The sequence below is a fragment of the Typopeltis vanoorti genome, chromosome 2 (genome assembly GCF_054136105.1).
Source record: "Typopeltis vanoorti isolate ZY-2024b chromosome 2, IOZ_Tvanoo_1.0, whole genome shotgun sequence".
Lineage (NCBI taxonomy): Eukaryota > Metazoa > Arthropoda > Arachnida > Uropygi > Thelyphonidae > Typopeltis > Typopeltis vanoorti.
The window spans coordinates 50,751,763-50,773,678 of record NC_143550.1 but is presented as its reverse complement, the minus strand read 5'-3'; the positions used below and the strand labels follow the sequence as shown (position 1 = coordinate 50,773,678).

General features: G+C 36.6%; 1 protein-coding gene across 3 annotated transcripts in view; it reads left to right on the top strand.

The window, feature by feature from the left end:
• Nucleotides 1-2,225: 2,225 nt before the first annotated feature.
• The window catches only part of Grasp65 (Golgi reassembly-stacking protein 2), a 134,725-nt gene continuing 115,034 nt past the window's right edge, over nt 2,226-21,916 (top strand). For all 3 annotated transcript variants that reach the window (XM_090404976.1, XM_090404965.1, XM_090404985.1), the window contains exons 1-2: nt 2,226-2,404; nt 17,582-17,662. In XM_090404976.1, coding sequence (XP_090261102.1) covers nt 2,342-2,404; nt 17,582-17,662 — 144 coding nt within the window. In that variant the 5' untranslated portion in view covers nt 2,226-2,341. The remainder of the gene's footprint in view (nt 2,405-17,581; nt 17,663-21,916) is intronic.

The window sequence follows — 21,916 nt, the reverse complement described above, 5'->3', positions numbered from 1 at the left end:
TACAGGCCAGAAGGGTAATGAGTGTGGTAAAAACAGCAAAAGCCGATTATGAAAGGAAACTAGCTATGCAAGCAAAAGAGAATCCCAAACAGTTCTTTCAATATGCTGCAAGCAAGAAAAAAACTGTACATGGCAAAATGATTTTAAGGAATGACGATGGTAAAGAGTTCACTGAACCAGTCGATATAGTGGAGTTACTGAGCGCGCACTTTGCAAAAGTATATCATCCAGGTGGTGACGTTGAAAAAAATGAAGGAACCATTCGTTTATATGGGAATTGTGATGAATGAAGTGGAGGTGAATAGTCTATTACAGAACCTTAATGTGAATACATCTGTGGAATTGGATGGTATACCGGCACGGGTCTTGCATGAAGCGGCTAATGAATTATCAGTGCCCTTGACCATGTTGTTTAATCTGAGTCTCAGGTCTGGCTTAGTCCCGAAGGCGTGGAAAGAGGGGAAAATAGTTTCACTGCATAAAGGAGGATCCAAGACTATGGTTGCAAATTACCGACCGATCAGCATATCAGGAGTCGTTGTCAAGGTCTTGGAGAAAGTAGTCAAGGGAAAAATACAGGAATGGATTGATGAAAATGAGATACTGTACAGAGGACAGCATGGCTTTGTGAAGGGTAGATCATGCCTCAGTAACTTGCTCAAGTTTTATAACAAGGTGACGGCTGAACTGGATAAGGGAAATGGGTTTACAGTGATACTGCTGGACCTGGCAAAGGCGTTTGACAGGATACCACATGGAATCCTAATCCGTAAACTACAACATATGGGAATGGATATAGGGTTGGTGAGATGGATAGCTGGGTGGTTGATGGAGAGATATCAAAGAGTAGTTTATTCAGGAGTAGAGTCCAAAAAACGGCCTGTGACTAGTGGTGTGCCACAGGGTTCTGTTCTTGGACCACTGCTGTTTAATCTGTTCATTAACGATATAGGTAAGGGTCTAAGTGGGACAGTTCATTTGTTCGCTGATGATGCAAAGTTGGGTAGGGCAATAGTGCATGCAGAAGATGTCAAAGTCTTACAAGATGACTTAGATAGATTGGAGTTCTGGACTAAGGAGAATGGATGTCAATTTAATGTGACAAAATGTAAGGTTATGCATTTCGGAGTGAAAAGATTAGCAGCAGTATACCACATTGGTGGAACTGTACTCCAAGAGATTGATGAGGCCAGGGACTTGGGAGTGTTGGTGGATAGGGAGATGAAGTTTAGGGGGCACATTGCGAAATCAGCTCATCAACTCACTTGGTTGTTGAAAAATACCTTGACGAGCAGAGAAAAACAAGTTATTGTACCTCTTTACCGAGCCCTGATAAGACCTCATCTCGACTACTGTGCCCAGATTTGGTCACCTCGGTTCCTTCTTGATGGGGAGGAGGTGGAGAGGATCCAGAGGCGAGTGACTAAGATGATAGCAGGTCTATGGAATGAACCATATGAGAACAGGTTGAAGATTTGTGGGTTGCAGAAACTAGTTGATAGGCGGAAAAGGGGAGATATGATTGAGACATTCAAATTGCTAAAAGGATTCTATAATATTAATTCAGATGATATTTTTGAGATCAGGACTAGTGGTGGGAGAACTAGGGGACACCCATGGAAGCTGGGCAAGAGCGTGGTTAGCAGGGGTGTTAGAGCTGGGTTCTTTACTTTTAGAGTGGTAAATGAGTGGAATAAGCTGCCAGAGTCTGTTGTGGGTGCTATGACAGTGAGCGAGTTCAAGGCAAGGTATGATAGATACTGTGAGAATGTTGAACAGCTGTGTGAACATGATGTTTAGGGCCTCCCTCGATGAGTCTAAGGACTCCTGGAGTAGCCGGTGGTAATAATAATAATAATAATAATAATAATAATAATAATAATAATAATAATAATAATAATAATAATAATAATAATAATAATAATAATAATAATAATAATAATAATAATAATAATAATGGTATCTATTTGTTACAACGGAGGCATTTAGGACCATCACCTCGAGCAATTTCACATTCTTTTCACTTGAAAGATTTCTTTGGATCACGTTCTAACATTTTAAAATTAAATTTTCTTATTAATATTATTACTCTTTTGGTAATGTTTAGCTACGTTATTTTTAATTGTGGATAAGACTGAATAAATTTTGCATTGCGTTCTTTGTCAGGTCTAGAAAAAAATGAAGATACTCTTGCAGATGGCGCTTCAATTTACCGTCGAGGCGTGTGCCACGTAATGGTGAAAACAATTTCGGTGTTTTGAGTGGGATCGATGGATAGGTCTTGGTTGTTGTGACTTGTCTTTAGGCTTCGTACATATAAAGCCCCCCCTCCTCTCCTCCAATGGGTGCTACACAAACTACTCCCGTTCCTGGAGGAGGAACAGAAGGTTACCATGTTTTAAGGGTAAGCGTAAATAATTATATGTGCTGAACATAAGTGTCTTTTTATAACATGATTGATCTGTGTTATATAAGTACTTGGATACACGTCTATCTCTCTCTGTATAGGTGGGCATGTTTAATACATTTCAGAACGTATCGCATTTCAGTGAAGTTTGGAAAACATTTTAAAGAATGCTTCTGCAGAAGTGACAGTTGCTCTGAACATACTGGTGGTGCACATCTCACCCTTGCATTTTGTGTAACAGACATTGTATAAAAAATATTAATGATTGTTCGATCCTTTAAAATAGAATTGATTCACTTGCTCAGATAAATTCTTAATGTGCAGCGGTCTAATTCGGAATTTTGAAATCATCAGTTGCAAGTTTTGTCTGTACGCTATACAGATTTCATACCATCAACTCCATTCTGCATTTTGTATATGAAGTGGGGACTTATAAATAGCTACGCTGCTTTTAGTGTGTGTGTGTGGAACCAGCATATAATAAATTAGGCGAAACGTCATGGTGTATTGTGCGTGATGGGGATTCAAGCATGTGCTGCTTGCATTGAATGTATTATTTTTCAAAACTGGATCTGTAAACTATTGACATAAAAATAATTTCTCTGCTAATGTATATTAGCATTTCATCATTATGTAGCATTTTTTCAGTATCCTGTTGGATGTTGGTCTGCATGCTTCTTCCTTTTTTGGCAGATATTATGGCACATAAATGTCCATGGTATCTTTTTATCTCATCATGCTACCTAACTGCTGGTCAACCTGATTTCCGATATTCAGATCATGGTGTCCATCCTATTCTCTAGTTGATGATAATGTCTGACAGCAGATTGTCAGATATTCTCATCAGTTTATTGCCTTTTATTAGAGAGCAGAAGGAGGGTTGGTGGTGGAATGATGATGTATAAGAAGCAGTGATGGCTAAGAGGAAGGCAAAGCAGAAGTGGAAGAGGACAGAGAGGAATACAGAGAGAAAAAGCGAGAAGCCAAGAGAGTTGTTGCACAGGCGAAGGCCATGGTATATCGAGACCTTTATGAACAATTAGAAACAAAGGAAGGACAGAGAAAGATTTATCAATTGGCAAAATGTAGAAATAAGGCATCAAAGGACATCGTACATGTGAAGCAGATCAAAGACTAGAGGAAGGGTATTAAGGAGGGATGTGGATATAAGAAACAGATGGAGAATATACTTTGAAGGGATTTTGAATGAAGAAAATGCAAGGACTCACAGAGAAGATGGGGAGCCTTATGAGGGGATGGAGCAGAACATTAGTAGAGTGAAAGTGAAGGAAGCCATAAAGAGCATGAAGAATGGAAAATCAGTGGGCCCCTGACAGGATCCCAGTGGAGGCATGGTAGGCACTGGGGGAAAGAAGGAATTGACCTGCTGTGGGACCTGTTAATAAAAGTTTGTCAACAGGAAAATATGCTCGAGGAATGGATGGAAAGTACTGTTGTCCCCATCTACAAGAGTAAAAGGGATGCACAAGCCTGTAAGAATTACAGAGGAATCAAGTTGATGTCCCACACAATGAAAATCCTAGAGAGAATTCTTGATGGAAGAATGAGGAAGGAAGCAGAGATTGCAAAAGAGCAATTTGGCTTCATGCCTGGTCAATTGACAACAGATGCTATCTTTGGAGTACGACAGATAATGGAAAATTTTCGAGAGAAGCAACGGGAGCTACATCTGGTATTTATTGATCTGGAGAAAGTGTATGATAAAGTGCCAAGGCAAGACGTCTGGAGGTGTCTGAGGGAGAAGAAGTTACTGGAGAAATATATCAAGTTGGTGCAGGAGATGTACAGAAATGTGAAGCGTTCAAACCTGCCTTGGAGAGACAGAAAGTTTTCCAGTGACAGTTGGCTTGCATCAAGGGTCAGCATTAAGTCCGTTCCTGTTTAATATTGTGATGGAGGTGGTGACGAAGGAAGTGAGAGAAGACACGCCTTAGAATATATTGCATGCAGATGACATCGTGCTGTGTGCAGAATCAAGAGAAGTGGCAACCAAACTGGACAGTTTGAGGAAAGTACTGGAAGAGAGGTATGAGACTGAGCAGAAGTAAGACCGAGTATATGTGTTGTAAAGTGGATGGCAGCCAGGAGACAGATCTGGAGCTGGAAGGAAATGTCATCAGGAAGGTCAGTGACTTTAGATACTTAGGTTCAACAGTGAAAGAGGATGGTGAGGCTGAGAAGGAAGTGGGATGCAGGATGGAGGAACTGGAGAGAGAGAGAGATGGCTGGAGTGCTATGTGATAAGAGGGTGCTGTTCAAACTAAAAGGCAAAATCTACAGGACAGTAGTGAGACCAGCTATGACGTATGCTTTGGAAACTGTGGCCCTGAGGAAAAATAACATCAGCAGGATGGAGGTAGCGGAGATGAGAATGCTTAGGTGGATGTGCGGTGTGACCAGAAAGGATCATCTGAGAAATGACTATATAAGGGGAACAGTGAAAGTTACGAACTTGGGAGCAAAGATACAGGAGGCAAGGTTGAGATGGTTTGCTCATGTGATGAGGTGGAAGGAAGAGTATGTGGGAAGAAAGGTCATGCAGATGAATGTGCAGGGGAAGAGGAAGCACCCAATGGCTAAAGAAGAGATGGAGAGAGAGAGAGAGAGAGATAGTGGTGGAGGACTTGAGGATGAAGAACTTGGATATGGCTACAGCCCAATAAAAGAAGTTGTGGAGGAGACTCACCACAAACAGCGACCCTACTTAAGTGGGAAAAGCTGCAGAAGAAGAAGATTAGATTTTATTCAAACAAGCTATGTATAAAACTATGCACCCTGCCATACAAAAAAGGAGAGGAGTGATATTCTAGTAGAAGTGCCTTAGAACGAAATGTATCCCATGATGCATTGCATTATGGGATACTGAATCATTTGATGTGAAGTCATTAGCCTCTGTATACAAGTAGCCCATTCGTGAAGTTACTTCATGTGCAAACTTTGTTTACACTTGGATAAAGCATGAAACCAATAATATAATTTCTTGGCATCTTTAATTTACAACAGAATAAGCATTGCTGGTATGGTGGATAGCCAGCTGAATAAATCTAGTGTTCAAACCAGTTTTATGTTATGTATCTGAGAGTTGGGCTAGAAATAAAGCATTTAATCAAAGACTAAGACCACAGATATCAGAGTTCTGATAAAAATTAGGGAAGTGAACAGATGTCATCAACAGCAGAATCATCAAGCACCTGTTTTGCTAACCTTTCCCTCACCAATTCTATTTAAGTGGCCATACCAACCTAGATTAGCTCTGCTTACACATTCTTGAATGCAACCAATGTCACATTCCTTCTTAATTCCAAGATGAAAGACAATCCAGAGGAAGACCAGAGTCTAAGTAGATTTGATTCAGTCAGAAGTGCCTTAGAACAAAATGTTAGATATGATAATTGTACACTAGCGTTCGAAACCAAGGAAGAACACTGTTTCTGAAGGTTGCATCTGCAAATTCAGATAAATCAGCTTGTGGCAATTTGTATAACTGATGATTTTGAATAGAAAGCAGGGACACATTCAAATTTTAGAATAGTGCACAAAGGGGTCACATGGTTGCACTCAACAGGATTAAAAGCAAAAGGCTGTGCTAAGTGAATTGGGTTTGAAGGAAGTTCTTTTTGTGAAGGAATAAAGTTACAAATGTGGATGTCTCAAAAACATAATATAGATTATTTCATGTATGGAAGAATTATTGTGAAGCTTAAAGGCTGGAGAATTACTGATATTTCCAGAGAGTTTGGAATCTGACATAGCATTGTGTCCATGCTCTGGGCAGCATTTCAAACCAATGGACTGTGTGCTGCACATTTACTACAAGATTGTCCCCACTCCACCACTGAGAATGAAGACAGATTTTTGGTTACAACAGCCAAGCATAATTGACGCACCATGGCAGATCACCTTGCAAGTCGGCTCTATTCTGTACACGAATATCTTGACAAACTGTGGCGAGACATCTGCGAAATGTAGTCTCAAAGGCTTGTAGTCTGTGTCCCTTTATCCACAGCTCATTGTAGAGCATGTCAGTATGTTGCATCCATAAAAATTGGACATGGCTAATGTAATTTCACTGATGAGAGTCATTTTAGTTTTTCTTTCGATTGTAGACAACATTTGATCTGGCATAAAAGTGGTACTGCTCACCTTCGTGGGAATCGTCTTGAAAGGGATAGATACAGTGGTGTTGAGGCCATGGTGTGGGGAGGCATTAATGGATGCACCGAGCTACGAGAGCTGGGAAAAGAGACTGATTGGTGAATAATATTGCAACGAAATTCTTCAACATCATGTTCGGTTGGTCCATATATTTAAATGGTGCTATAGTTAAAGAATTCATTTTTATTTAGGACAATACCACAATGACATTGTACACAAGCAGTGGAGATACTTCTGGAGACTGAAGATATTAATCGAATCGAGTGGCCAGAGACATGTTCTCCTGATCTCAACCTCATAGAACACGTTTGGGATGAAATAGGGAGATGCATTGCTGCTCAAAATTCCCTTCTAGAAAACAAACATGTGTTATCCTTGCTCTGAAAGAAGAGTGAACCAATTTGCCTCAAGAACTCCTGAATCACTTAATGCTAAGCATAGTACGACATTATGAGAGCTGCATTTCAGTTTGGGGATGGACATATTCCATAATGAAATGTCTCTCCACATAGTTTTCTGTAAGCACTGTATACATTAATTCTTTAACTATATCCTTATTAAATTTGTAACTTTTTCCAAAGATGCTTTTGGCCACCAGTGTAGTTACAGGGGATAAAATCTAGATGTACTTAGCTGTAGTAGACATTGAATATAGATGTAGATGTACTTCCAGGAACAGAATGTGAAGGGTTTAGTTGTTTCAGGGAAGATAGAGAAGATGGGATGGGTCGAGGGATGTCACTGATGATAGCAGATGAATTTCAACCCAGAAGAATAGGAGATAGGTGGAAAGGTGTCTTTTCATTTGAAAAGACACCTATCCATCTATCTTGCATAGTCTAGTGCAAGATCAAGGCCAGTAAGACACAATATACAGTTGTTGTCGCTATAGATCAGAAGGTTCCATGGATGACATGCATTGGCAAATTAGTATGAGTACATACTAATTTGGAGTATATAGTATGAGTACATACTACAGGTCACATGATTATTATGAGGGGACTTCAACTATTGAAAAATGGACGAAGGAAGAAATATTACTTTTCAGTAAGGAAATGGAATTTATACACCTACTGAGAGATAATTACTTGAGACAGAATGTTATGGAGGGGAGTAGGAGAGTATTGGACCAGGTCGTAGGATCAGAAGAACTATTCATAACCAAGGTGGCTACATCACCTCCAAATGGTGAATGTGACTATGCAGTCTTGACTTGGGAGGTTGTAAAACATCATGAATATTCTGTCAAGAAAGTGGAACTATAAGGCAGGTGATTATGACAAGCTTAGGAGGAAGCTTAAATCTAAGCCATGGCATAAAACACTACAAAGGGTGTTAGTAGTTCATGGGATAGTTAAGGGGCATCTAGAGGAAGCAATATTAAATTGTATAACTAAGGCAAGGCGAGTTAATCCGGTAGGAAAATAATATTAAGCATGAGCTGCAGAAGAAGATGCTGTGAAGGGTATATAAAAAGAAAAGTGACCAGCAAACTCATGAACAGTACAATGCTTGAGAAAGAAAGGTGACTAGCTTGGGAAGGAAGGCAAAATTAGATTATGAGAAGAATCTAGCCAAGCGGGCCAAAGGAAATCCCAAAGAGTTCTTTCATTATGTGGCAAGTAAGAGGAAGAATGACTATGAAAGATTAACTTAATGAGTGATGATGGTCACGAGGTAACAGAAGCAGAATAGTTGAGTTACTGAGTGACCACTTTGCAAGGATATATCATCCAAGTGAGGTTACTGCTGTGACAGTGACAGACGCTGGTGTGGGAAGAGAGACGTATGAATTGGAAGTTCTTAGGATATTGCGGAATCGCAATATAAATGCAGCTGCATGGATTAGATAGGATATCAGCTCAGGTTTTGAGGTAGAGTTCTGGTAGAGTTCCAAAGGAGTGGAAAAAGTGCAAAATAATTCCCTTTCATAAGGGAGGTTCTAAGACTGCAGTAGCAAATTATAGACCAATCAGCGTATCAGGCATGGTGGTAAAAGTACTGGAAAAATTCATCAAAAAAAAATTCAAGAATGGTTGGATAAAAGTATGATACTATAATAGGGACAACATCGCTTTGTTAATTGTCAGTCATGCTTTAGTAATTTACTAACTTTTTATAATACAGTATTTTATAATAACTGCTGAGTTGGATAAAGAAATGGCTACATGATGATTCTACTGGATTTTGCAAAAGCATTTTACAGAATACTACATGGAACTCGGTTATACAAATTAGACCAAATGGGAATGGATATAGAGTCAAAATCAAAACAAAAACAGGTGATTAATGGTGTGCCACAAGGTTTACTGCTGGGACTGCTACTGTTTAATTTGTACATAAAATATATAGGAAATAATAAAATAAAAAATAAAATAAAATAATAATGGCAAATACTTGTTGGATTTCTGCTCAGGACATGGACTGGTTATTACTAATACCATGTTCCAACATAAAAATGTTCACAAATTCACATGGAGAGAAGAGGCAAGGAATAAGAAAAGTCTCATTGACTATGTTATTGTTGATAGTGATGTTTTCAACCTGGTGCAGGACACCAGAGTGTACAGAGGATTTGAAATAGGAAGCAATCACTATTTAGTCTTGAGCAGGATAAAATTGAATTTCATATTGAAAATAATAACATGTAAGAAAGTTTTAAAGCGAATAAAAGTTGAGCAGCTCTCAGATGTGAACTGTAGACTAAAATACACAAAGATTATTGAAGAAAAAATTAAAGAGTTTGAGAACAGGAACCAAGACAATGGTTCCTGTTCTGGCTGAATCAATCAGGAAGAAAACCCTGGTTGATTCAGCCAGAGAGGCATGTGGTGAAGTGGTCTGCAAGGATAGAAAAATCAGAACTTCATGGTGGACACAGGAAGTTAAAGAGGCAGTGAAGGAAAAGAAGAAAGCATATCAAAAGTTCCTGGCAAATGTCAGCTTGTGCTCTTAGAGAATACAGAGACAAATGTAAGAAAGTGAAACACTGTGCAAAACTAGCTAAACAAAAGTCATGGGAGGACTTTGGCAAGAAGATAGAAAATAAATATCAAGAAGGTGGCAAAATATTTTGAAGGTTGTTGAAGAAGCTTAGAAATGGAGGAAACAGTGCTGTAAAAGGAGTTAGAGATGATAAAGGTGACATGAAAACAGGAGAAAAGGATATCCTTGATGTATGGAGTAATTACTTTGAGAAATTGATGATGGTCACAAGCTAACCATCATCAATTTTTACCACTGTGAGAGCACAGTGGTAAAAAACACTGACCAGGCATACAGTCAGGAATACATATTCATACTTGAAGTAGAAAAAGCCATCAAAGGCTTGAAATGTGGAAAGGCAGTAGGAGTAGATGATATTCGACCAGAAATGCTGAAGTATGGTGGTATAAAAGTCTTACAGTGGCTGCACTGCATAGTTCTTAAACCCTGGACAGAGGACGAATTCCCGATAATTGGAGTAGAGCTCTAATAGTACTCATATATAAAAAGGGAAATAAAACTGAATGTGAGAATTACAGAGGTATTTCCCTACTGAGTGTTCCTGGTAAGATCTGTGCAAATATACTTGAGAAATGGTTGAGAAGAATTGTGGAATAAAAGCTTGGTGAAGAACAAGCTGGATTCAGGCCAAATAGAGGCTGTCAGGATCAGATCTTCACTTTACAACAGACAGTTAAGAAAGCATGGGAATATAACAAAGATCTGTATTTAAGTTTTGTTGACTGGAAAAGGCATATGACAAGGTGCCAAGAGAGAAGCTGTTCAATACACTACAATTATATGGTCACGGGTGTCAATCGGGCATTATATCAAGCAATACTTAGTCTTTATTTGAGTTGTAAGTCAGCAGTTAGAATTGAATGAAGTACAGGAAGATGGGTTAATGTTAAATCTGGTGCCAGACAAGGATGTACATTTTTCCCTCTGTTATTCATTATCTATATGGATCACATTATGAGGGAAAGTGGTATTAAACATGATATCGGTTTTCTAAATGAATCAAGTGTAGCTGTAAACAGTCTGGGAACTGTTAGATCATCTTCTTTAATACCTTTGACCAGGAAGTAAACTTCTGCAAACATCTATTTGACTTTTTAATAATTTGGATTAGTTTGATATATTTAACTTAAACCTTGTTCCAGCAGTGCATCTAAAAAAGTAACATTTGTTTGTGGCGTCATAGTTGAAAATTTTGTTTGTTATGCAGACGATGTTATACTTATCAATAAATCCACTACGAGTCTGCAAGATTCCTTGACTAAATTGAATAACTGTTGTAATAGATATGGTATGAAGGTCAGCATTAAAAAGACAAAGACAATGAAAATAGGTAGAATTGTTGAAAATATCAACTGTGTTGTGAACGGGGAACCTGTGGAACAAGTAAAACATTTCACCTACTTAGTCACGATTTTTAGTGAAGATGGTAAATTAAATATGGAAATAGACAACAGAATCAATAAAGCTGGTATGGTAGGAAGTCAATTGAATAAATTCGTATGGAATAAGAGAGAAATTAGTCGGAACACTAAATTAGCTGTATACAAGACAGCGTTGAAATCAGTTTTAACTTGTGGATCTGAGAGCTGGGTCAGAAGTAAAACACTTGACCAAAGACTAGAAACCGCAGACATGAGAGTCCTGAGAAAGATTAGAGGCATGAACAGATGGCATCAATGCCAATATCATATTAAAAATTGTCAGGAAAACAACCCAGAGGAAGACCAAGATATAGGTGGATTGATACGGTACAAAGTGCCTTAGACAATAGAAATATAAGATTGATAATGTTGGAGTCTTGACAAGTAACAGACTGATTTGGAGGAAAATTGTTTGGTAGGCAGAAGTAAAACACTTGACCAAAGACTAGAAACCGCAGATATGAGAGTACTGAGAAAGATTAGAGACATGAACAGATGGCATCAATGGCAATATCATATTAAAAATGAGGATATTAGGAAAGAACTTGACATTGTCAGCATCCAGGAACGCGTTAGCAGAGCTAATCTCAGGTGGTATGGTCACTTAAACAGAATGGGCGAGGAAAGATCAGCAAAACAAGTGTTCTCTGCCAGGTTGGCAAGAACATGGCCCCAGTGGAAAACCAAGATATAGGTGGATTGATACGGTACAAAGTGCCTTAGAAAATAGAAATATAAGATCTGATAATGTTGGAGTCTTAACAAGTAACAGACTGATTTGGAGGAAAATTGTAGATAGGAAGTTAGTAATGATGTAAATTTTTCATGTAGTACTATCATATCCTATACATCCCTTGAGGTTACATGTCAGGAATTTGATGATGATGATGATTATATAGGAAATAAGTTGAAAGAAAATATTCAGTTGTTTGTTAATGATGCAAAATTAGGTAGAATAATAGTTAATTAAGCCAATGTGGAGAGCTTGCAGGACGATTTAAATAGGCTGTCGGTATGGGCAAAAGATGGGTGTCAGCTTAATGTGGAGAAGTGAAGTTATGCATTTTTGGATAAATAGATTACGAGCTGTGTACCACATTGATTGAACTGTACTCCAAGATATAGATGAAGCTAGAGGTTTAGGGGTGGTGTTAGGCAGTAAAGTTTAGGAGGCATATTGCTATGGTTGCTAAGGTAGCCCATGAGGAATATTTTTTTTTGTTTTTTGCTTTTTTTCTTATTAAATGTAAATCTAGTATGCATTGTTAATTTTTTGTGATTATCCACTTTTCTCTGGAGTGAAAAAAAAAAACAGTGCATTGTATTTCTGCCTAATGTCCACGATGAGTCTTTAGCACCCACAGAGGTCTGGTGTAATGTCTTTATTGACTGCTGTCAGCCTGTTGGATTCCAATGCTGGGCAAAAGCTTCTCTCTTTCTCCTCTCTTTCCTCAAGGGACCATCCACATGTTTCCTGCTGTTTCCATGATCTCATCCTCTATCTTTTGGATCTCTCTCTTTCTGGCAGTTCTGACTGTAACAAGGACTGTTCTTCTGTCATCCTCACTACATGGCCAGCCTAGGTCCAGTTTAATTATTTTGCTTTGTGAATATTGTCAGATTTTGTATGTCTAGTGTTTGCATGTTTTACCTTTTGCACTCTTTTAACTCATAAAATATTTCTTTCTATTTCTCTTTGACATGCTCTAATTTTTTTTAGTCAGAGAGGAAGTGTTGCATTGTAATGCCAGCTTGGGCAGTATGATGAAATCTATCAGCTTCCTGTTAAGAGAGATAGCCAAATCACTCTTCATCCATTTTCCCAATTCCAGTAATTTTTCCATTCTTTGGTTATTTTGAACTATATTTCTTGATTTTGCCTGTTGTCAAAGGATATTATTTTCCCAGGTAGGTATAATCTAGCACATTCAGTATTGATATCATCCAGCAAAATATTTTTGAGCTGTTAATCAGGATATTAGTTTTTTGTAAAATTCAACTCCCACCCGTTTTCTTCTGTTCTGTTTTTATCATCCCCATCAATTCATTTGGTTCTTCTGAGAAGATGATAGTATCAAATTGCTTGGTTTCTTTCCTATAATATTGATGCTGTTGTTCGTTCAATCAAGTTTTCTAAATGAATCAAGTGTAGCTGTAAACAGTCGGGGAACTGTTAGATCATCTTCTTTAACACCTTTGACCAGGAAGTAAACTTCTGCAAACATCTATTTGACTTTTTAATAGTTTGGATTAGTTTGATATATTTAACTTAAACCTTGTTCCAGCAATGCATCTAAAAAAGTAACATTTGTTTGTGGAGTCATAGTTGATAACTTTGTTTGTTATAGCTGATAGAAGCAATGTACAGAGGTAATTTGTTATGTTCATTATATTTTTCAATAATTTGACTTATTGGATGTGAATGATCTTTGTAGAAAAGCTTTTCCCAGATCCTACTTGCTAATAACGCTGGTTTGCTTCAGTTGGTTGGCTTGATATTGTTTTAATCTCCTTAATGAACAACTTGTAGTTACATGAAATAAGATTGATTGTATTATTGGTCTGTAGTTGTTCATATGTAATTAACAATTTTTTTGTGTAAAAAAATTATCTTTGATTTTAGCCACTTGTTTGGGATGGATCCATTGATAATATTGTTTAGTTTCACCAGAGACAGAATAGGTAACATTTCATCAGGTCCAAATTTTAACAGTTGAATGTTTATCTCATCTTCACCAGGAGTTTTTCATTTTTCATCTCATGTGCAGCATTATCAATTTCTGTGCTGCTGCTCTTTAGGATAGCTTTATATTATCCAGTAGCAGGCCTGTGGTATCATAAGGAAGTTGGAATCAGAATACAGTTTCTTATAAAAATTATTTTTAAGATTTCCATGGGTTCTCCCTTTTGCTATTTTCAAGCTAGTATTGTTTTCCAAGCATCTGTTATTAATTCAGTGTATGCATGTTTTTTTTACATTTGTTTTTGAGTTAAGTATATTTGATTTTTGTTTTTGTCAAGTCATCTCTTGCACAGTAATTCTCATTTTCTTAATAGCTTTCAGTGTTTTTGATGAGAATTTTTTCCTTTCTCCTTGAAAATTTGTCTTGTATTTAATTGCAGTTTCCATTTGGCTGCAGTATAGGTACGTGTCTGTTTCTGCAGATATATTCTGAAGTTCTTTATTGAGATTAGTTTTGTATGTATTAATATTATTCTGAATTACTGGGATCATATTTTCCTTAAACCATTTATTTCTGTTTCTGTTAAGGCAGTTTGGGATAAGTGCTTCTAAATCTTCAGTTATTATTCAAGTTAAAATTATCTCTATCTTCCAGGCAGTTTTTTGCATTTTGAACTAATATGCAGTATTTCAGCTGTATTATTTCAAGAATGCTGAGTTCATGCCCTTTTAGGTTTGCTCTTGAACAAGATTGTTATTCCCATGGATTTATTTAGTGAAATCCGAACTTATCTCCTTCTTGAAAACATTGTCCAATCAGTGGATTGGACTGTTGCTGCATTGATTTCCTCCATAACCACTAATTGAATCTGATTGTTTTCATTTACTGTAGAATATATTTTGCAGAAGTCATCAACTTCATCTTCATTATGAGAGCTTGTTCTTCATAGATCTGGATGAAGGTCATTACTATACCTTTTGGGTATTTTAATTTTCAAAGAAGCTGCATGGACAGAGTATCCTTTCCTTTCTGTTATATTAAATTTCATTGTTTGTATTTGATCAAGAATCCCATTCTCCATATTGATGTACTCGATTTCTCTTTTAGGATAGAATACATTTCCACTCTTCAAGCCACTTATCTGCTCTTTTCTCCTTATTTCTCCGGAGCCAAGATATCCCATTTCACTGTTTCCAGTGCTTTCTCTAACTCTTGTAGAGTATTATCTGTTATGAATATTCTTACATTTAGGGTTGACACAAATCTTTTTTGGAGATTTTGCATTGACAATTTTAGATATGCATTTCTCACTATCTGCACTGAGTTTGGAAATTAGCATATTTTCCATGACTGGCCCTCTTAGTCACTCACACGACCCTTGTTATCCTGAGTGACAGTTGAGTTAGTATGAGAGGATCATTATATGGGAGGATTGGGTTTACTCTCCCAAGGTGACCCAGTATAATTTTGTTGGAGGCAGCACTTTTCTGGTCCCTACCCTTTGATCAGTCTGACTAGGGTTGACCCTATCGGAAGCTTAAGCTCCTTCCAGTTTAGCTCTGTAGATCATTAGGATATGCAGTCAGTGATGTGTGGGCAGATGTCAAAAGGAAAAGAATGAATACTTCACAGAACTCTGAGCTAGATGGAGTGAAAGTTGAGTGGGAGTAGCAGGTTCATTGAACAGCAATTCAACTGTAAAAAGATTTTGGGCAGCTGTTTCTGGTGTTATTGTAAATATAATGGAAAATGTGTGTTGTGAGAGGGGGGGGAATGATGGGTGCCAGTTCTGCTGAACAGTACCCATGCAACATCTGAAGAGATGCAGTGCATAAATTGACCATTGCAAGACAGTAGTTGGACAGAGTCTGTGAGAAGGGATCATTGATTAGGTAACTTGCCCTCTTCTGGACAGCATTGAGAATTTTTACAGTGGTTTTTGGTGCATATCTCAAAAAGTGAGCAGTATTACAAGTTAGGATGGATTTGATATTTGTACAGCATTAATAACTGTACAGGTCTTGAGCTAAAAAAAGAATGCCAAGGTTTTTGGAAGTCAAGGACTATAGAAGTGATGTGTTTCTTTCGGGGTAAATGTCACTCTCATAAGAAAAATCTGGTCATGCCTGTTAAGTTGAGTATTATCAAAGTTAAAAGAAGACAAACTGAGATTTTTTTGTGAGTGTATTTTTGTATGTGTATTTTCCATGTAAAAATTCCAATTTTTACATGGAAAATTTTGAAAAACGAGCCATAGACTCACCCCCCCCCTCAAACCTTCTATCTGGCTAAGATATGTAGATGTTTACTTACACAGTATGCAAAGGATGCCATAGTTGGATGTTTATTTTCTTTCTTGTTTTCAATGAAATCTTTTTTGTTGGATTTGCAGTTTGTTTTATTTAGATTTACAGCCAAATCAACTTGGGCTATGGGGGGGCCAGTGTATTATATATGTTAATTACATGTTCTAATAGCCAGTTTGCCTGTTCTGAGGGTCAAAAAACCAAAGTTTCTAGAAAAGAAAATCCTCTACCTCCATATAAGACAGTTTGGATTTGCAGTGACCTTAGATCAAAAGTGTTCGGAAAGATGAGCCCAGGTTGCACAACAGTGTGGATCCTGTGCAAGTGATGTTATGTAACTTTTTTAATGGGATTCTAAAGGTTATTTCTTGATGAATTCTGTAACAGTTGACTTGTTAAAACAGTTGTATATCCCAAATATTCAGAAATGTGTTATTGCTTTGTGGATATTCATGTTGTGTGACAAGGTGGTTTGGTATTGATATAGGCCTGTGCAGCAAGAATGACATAGTTTATAAGTTATCTGGGATATCGTTTTAAATTTGATTTTTTGAAGTTTGGATAAAACAAGGGTTAGCCATTATATTAGATCAATATCTTATATAATGGTTACTGCTTTTGAAGATTACAGACAAATCATGTTAATAAGCAAAAAGTGCAGTTATCAGTGTTTTTAAACAGCCACAGAAATGGAACAAAGGACTAATTTATTTCATTCCTGAGTAATCCACACAGTTAACCCCTTCTGTGTAAGTTATGAAAATTGCTATGACTACTAACAACTTTTATAGACTGATGGAATTACTATTTGCAGTTCCATTAGTTTGTAATTTTGCAATTAAAAAAAGCCCTTATCATTTACACACGAAACAGCATAATCTATAACATCAGTGGTAATAAACGTTCCCGAAACTCTGAAGTAGTCACATTTTCTGAAAGAAACCAACTCTTGGGTTGATGCCACTAAAAGTGTGCACTCATGGAAGTTCCAGTTGAGACCTAGCATCATAATAAGAGATGCAAATTTCCACTTTCCAGCCATTTGATTTGATTTGGACATGTCTTCAAATTAAAAATTATCGCTAAAGTCTGAACAATCACTGCTATCAGCAACATATCGCTTTCATCTGGTACATACTCATCACCTCTCATACCCCATCACATAATATTTTTTTATAATATTCTACTCAAGCACTATTATCACTAGTCACCCTTGCAGTCAACACTGGTGGCAATTGGCAAACCTCTGTAATTGTTTGAGTAATGCATAAAATTTCTGATTGATAAAATAATAATGATGCAATCACTTTGTAAAGTATTATGAGTACTTTCAGAAATGCTCTGATAAGCATATCTGAATAAGCTGCTATTATATGTCAACATTGGAACCATTACAAAATGGATAAAGCAAAATCATCTAAGGTTAGTAGTTGTTAGTAGCTGGTTGTTGGAATGCTGGATGTTATGTAATATACTGTATTGGACTTGATAACTCTGAAAAAAATCCAAGGTATTATGTAAACTTATTATTATTATTACTATCATCATCCAGTCATTTATATTGTTTGATATTTCTTTTAGGTGCAGGAAAATTCTCCAGGACACAAAGCAGGACTGGAAGCATTTTTCGATTTCATTGTTGCCATTAGTAATACACGTTTGGTAAGTTAATTAGTAATGTTTCATGTTAATTGGAAGTCATTAATATAATATATTCAGTCTTGTAAAAGTATATTTGTACAGTATTTACAGATCTAAGTCTGCAGAATGTACTTGACATTTCAATTATAAAAAGTTTTCATTTTATGTGTTGAATGTTTTCTTCATATGGTTGTCATAGCATATTTATGAAATCTAGTATTGTTCATTGACAGATTTCTTGAGAAATATATGAATAAACAGTTTATTTCACTATAGCAATTTTAACTGATATGTTAGTGAGCTATTCTGAAAGATGGTCTAATGAGGAAGATTCATCACTAACACTTTATGGGTTAGGTTATGGTCAACACAACTAAGGCTATGTGACAGGTGTGTTATATCTGTTAATGACCTGTGTTTTCTGACCAGTTTGCGTGTTTTTTGTACAATAAAACACCCAAGTTTCCAGGGCGAAAATTTTTTTCCCTTTGTATGACACCAAGTAACTCATTTTAAGGTGGGAAAAAAAACAAAAACATGTAATTCAGGTTCTTTGCATCTTAGTTGGAATTGGAAGCTATATCTTTCTTGCCACCTATTATGAATAATTCAAGGAAGATGGTATTATTGCTACCAGCTGTTGAACTATAAGAACTCCAAAACTATTTGAAATCATAGGCTTTTTTTCATCGGCAGAAGAGATGTGTACATTTTAAGAAGCATTTTCTAATAAACAACTTTGCACGTTGATGTTTATATCTCATTCTAGGCTGACCTGGTTGGCCAAGGGAAATAGCATGTCCGCTTTGCAACCTGGGCTTCGAATTCCACTGTGATATTAGACATTTGAACAAAATGTTACATGGTAGATGAATTTGATTACTTGATATGAGACCATCATAATTTATCGGAAGCTGTGGCCTGAAACAGTTTTATAAACTTTCATGTTTTGTCTGTAAAGGAGGATTCTCGGATTATCTAATCATGAGCCTACCTATGTTACTCGTGCTGTAGATTTGCATCTGTTCATAATTGGGATGCATGTAATTCATTGCAATATTGTTAAATTGTTAATTGCTCTAGTTTTGACTGTATCCCTTCTCAGGAAGTTGTTATTGCTTTCTAATCTATGTCTACAAATGCGAGACCATTTGACACTTCTGCGTGTCAAAAGAAGGAGAATCCATTCCAATAATAGAGTAATCAATCCGTATTGTGGAATGAATTGTTTATTATTACACGTCGGAAAATTAACTTTTCTTTTATGAACATTATAATTTTTAAAGCGATAACTATTTTGTTTGTATAAGTTGGAAAATTTTACATATAAAGCACGTGATTTCACATGTTGGATTTCACATGTTGGTGACCATTTCGTACATCACCTTATTTCTTTCTTCCTTCCCTTCAACATGAATTCACTCTTCTTGGCAGTCTGCCAACAAAGGCTCTCACTTCTGTGGTCAGACAGTAGTACTTACCATCTTTCCATCACACTAACAGTGTATTGTGAAATTTGTATAAAAGGAAAATCCTAAATAGTATCTGAAAGCTCTTATGTGTTTATCAATAAATTGTAATCATTTATTTTTAAAAATAATTATTCATAAATATTGATTTCTATATAACTTAGATATATGATAAGCTTAAGTTGGTAGTGTGACTGCTGTATTTTATTTTATTTTTTATTTTTTTCATGAGAAATTATTATTTTATGCTGTAATCTTCAAGAATATGTGACATTAGTTTGAACATCATCAGAACTTGGAAAACACTCCATTGTATTACAGATCATGGAGTTTTTTTATGTAAGACAATGTCTTGCCGATGTTTGTTGAGTTTGGATACCAAGTTTTTTGCTAGTTTATAGGCATCTGAACTTACATAAAAAAACTCCATGCACTTTAAAACCACTATATAAAACTTTCATTTAGAAGAGAACAATCACTTAGCAAGCTTTGATGTCTTGTCTCTTTTTTTTACGAATGCTCTAGGAGACGATACGCTAGTTCTCCCATCCAAAATATATCTACCCCCCCACCATTTGCAAACTCTTTAAGCATTGTCTTAAATCAAGGTGTTTTAGCCAGAACAGCTCTTGAAACAAATTGAAGGTGTAGCAATGCCCCCCCCCTTCCCACTTTCACCCCTAATTGCAAACTTAAACATGAAATCATTTGAATCTTTGGCACTTAATTCAGTTGTCTCCTCTCCCTTAAGCCCAAAGTATTATTGAGGTATATAGATCAACAGTCGGCAACCTTTTCAGACTTGTGGGCCAATTCAATTTTTATGTTTAATTAAGCTAAACTAATGAGTGAAAAAAATAATTAAATTATCAATTTTTATTATATCATATTTATTTATTATATCAATCTTAAAAAAAAAACAGAAATATTTAAAGTATGAGATATGAAACGAGCATGAAAATGAAACTCAATGAAAAATTATTATCACGTAAAAACAAAGTAATATAGTTTATGCATCATAATATGTGTGTCTCCCTGCTTTTTTGGTAAGCATCGATAAAATTTTTGGACATTTTCTAATGAAAATGCTTTCTTTAATGTGTACCAAGCCAAAATCTCGGTTGAAGGATGAAATCGCCTTTGTTATCCCCACTCATGATGACTCGTAAGGTTGACTCGTGCCAAGTTTCATGGCTGTATCATGAAGTATAGGTATAAAATTATTTTTAATTTTTATTCATATTATAAAATGTATTATTTAAATTCGACATATGGCCACATGCCATGTAACCTTTATGGGCTGCCAAAAATGTACATTTGGGCCACATGTGGCCTGCTGGCCACCGGTTGCTGACCCCTGATATAGATGATCTCTTTGCCATTTGGTTGCAGCTGGCAGGTTCTAACTTTTTATATTTTCTCAATAATATCCATTCATTCATTAGTTTTACTGTGGAAGAAGAAAGAGGAGCTCTTGCCTTCTTGTATACTCTAGTTACAAGGAAAGCAGATGGGGTGCTCATATGTTCTGTTTGCCATAAGCCTCCACACACACAGTGTGTATGTGCCACTTTACATCACCATTTAGCCCAGAAACTGGGAATTTTCAAAATCTTCAGCCTCTGGGGCAGAGCAAATTTTGTCCTCAAGACCAGCACTGCACCTGGAACAACAGGCTCTATTGTTCCAGTTGCAGTGCATTCCAACAAAATGGATACAACACAAAAAAAAACTTGTCAAACTCCTTAAAATGAACAACAAATCCCCACTCTCCAAAACCAGACTATACATACACCATATCCTTACCCTACATCAAAGGCACAACAGATAAACTGGGTTCCCTCTTGAAACAATACAGAATCAGAACTGTATACAATACCTTAAACAAAATATCCACCTGCCTAATCAAGGAATCCAGACTACTTTACAAAATCCTGGTTTAAATAGTAGAAACTCTTTGTGGAAGTAGCACAAGTTCTACACAACCTGGTTAACTGCAACAGAACAAATGGTATGATTTTAAACAGATTTTGGTGCACTTCCCTATCTATTCATACATGGTTTTCTACAAAACATCATCAGAGCTCAATGATAACTGTGACAGACATGCAGCATTAAGCATCAGTTACAATTTAAATTGTTTCTATAATTACGTGGTTTAATTCTGCATGCCTATCCCACTGGTGTCCTCTATGGGTCAGATAAATACAGAGTTAATTTGGAGCAGTCCAGCTATTAGGTCTTAAAATGATAGTTTCTAGATCTTTGGAAAATTAATGCAACCATACTTGTTGAGGTTTGGAGAGTGCTTCATAGCTGATGCTAAGAATAGTCCCCTTCATTCAATAGTGAATAGCATAGACAGCCCCACATACAAACTGGCTAAACATTTATCCAAATCGCTTTCCTCCCTTAGACATCTCTCACTCATATGTTAAAGATTCTTTGAACTTTAAAACATTAATAGAAAATTTAACTGACAGATTCTGACAAATCCTAAAACACCCGAACTCAATATCATCAGAGTTCAAGATTGGTACTATCAACATAAGAAGCCTGAATTGCAAAGAAATGGAGCTAGCTGAGGAATTGGATAAGTACTAGATCGACACAATAGCAGTGACTGAAACAAAAAAGACGAAAACTAGTGAGATCTTTCTGAGCAATAAAAACAAAATGTTATATTCAGGCAATGACAATCAAGGATAAAGAGCAGTAGCCATAGTATTCAACACTAAATGCGAGGCTAATCTTGAATGGCAGGCAATTTCAAGTAGAGTGATGTGGACAAATATCAGAATGGGGA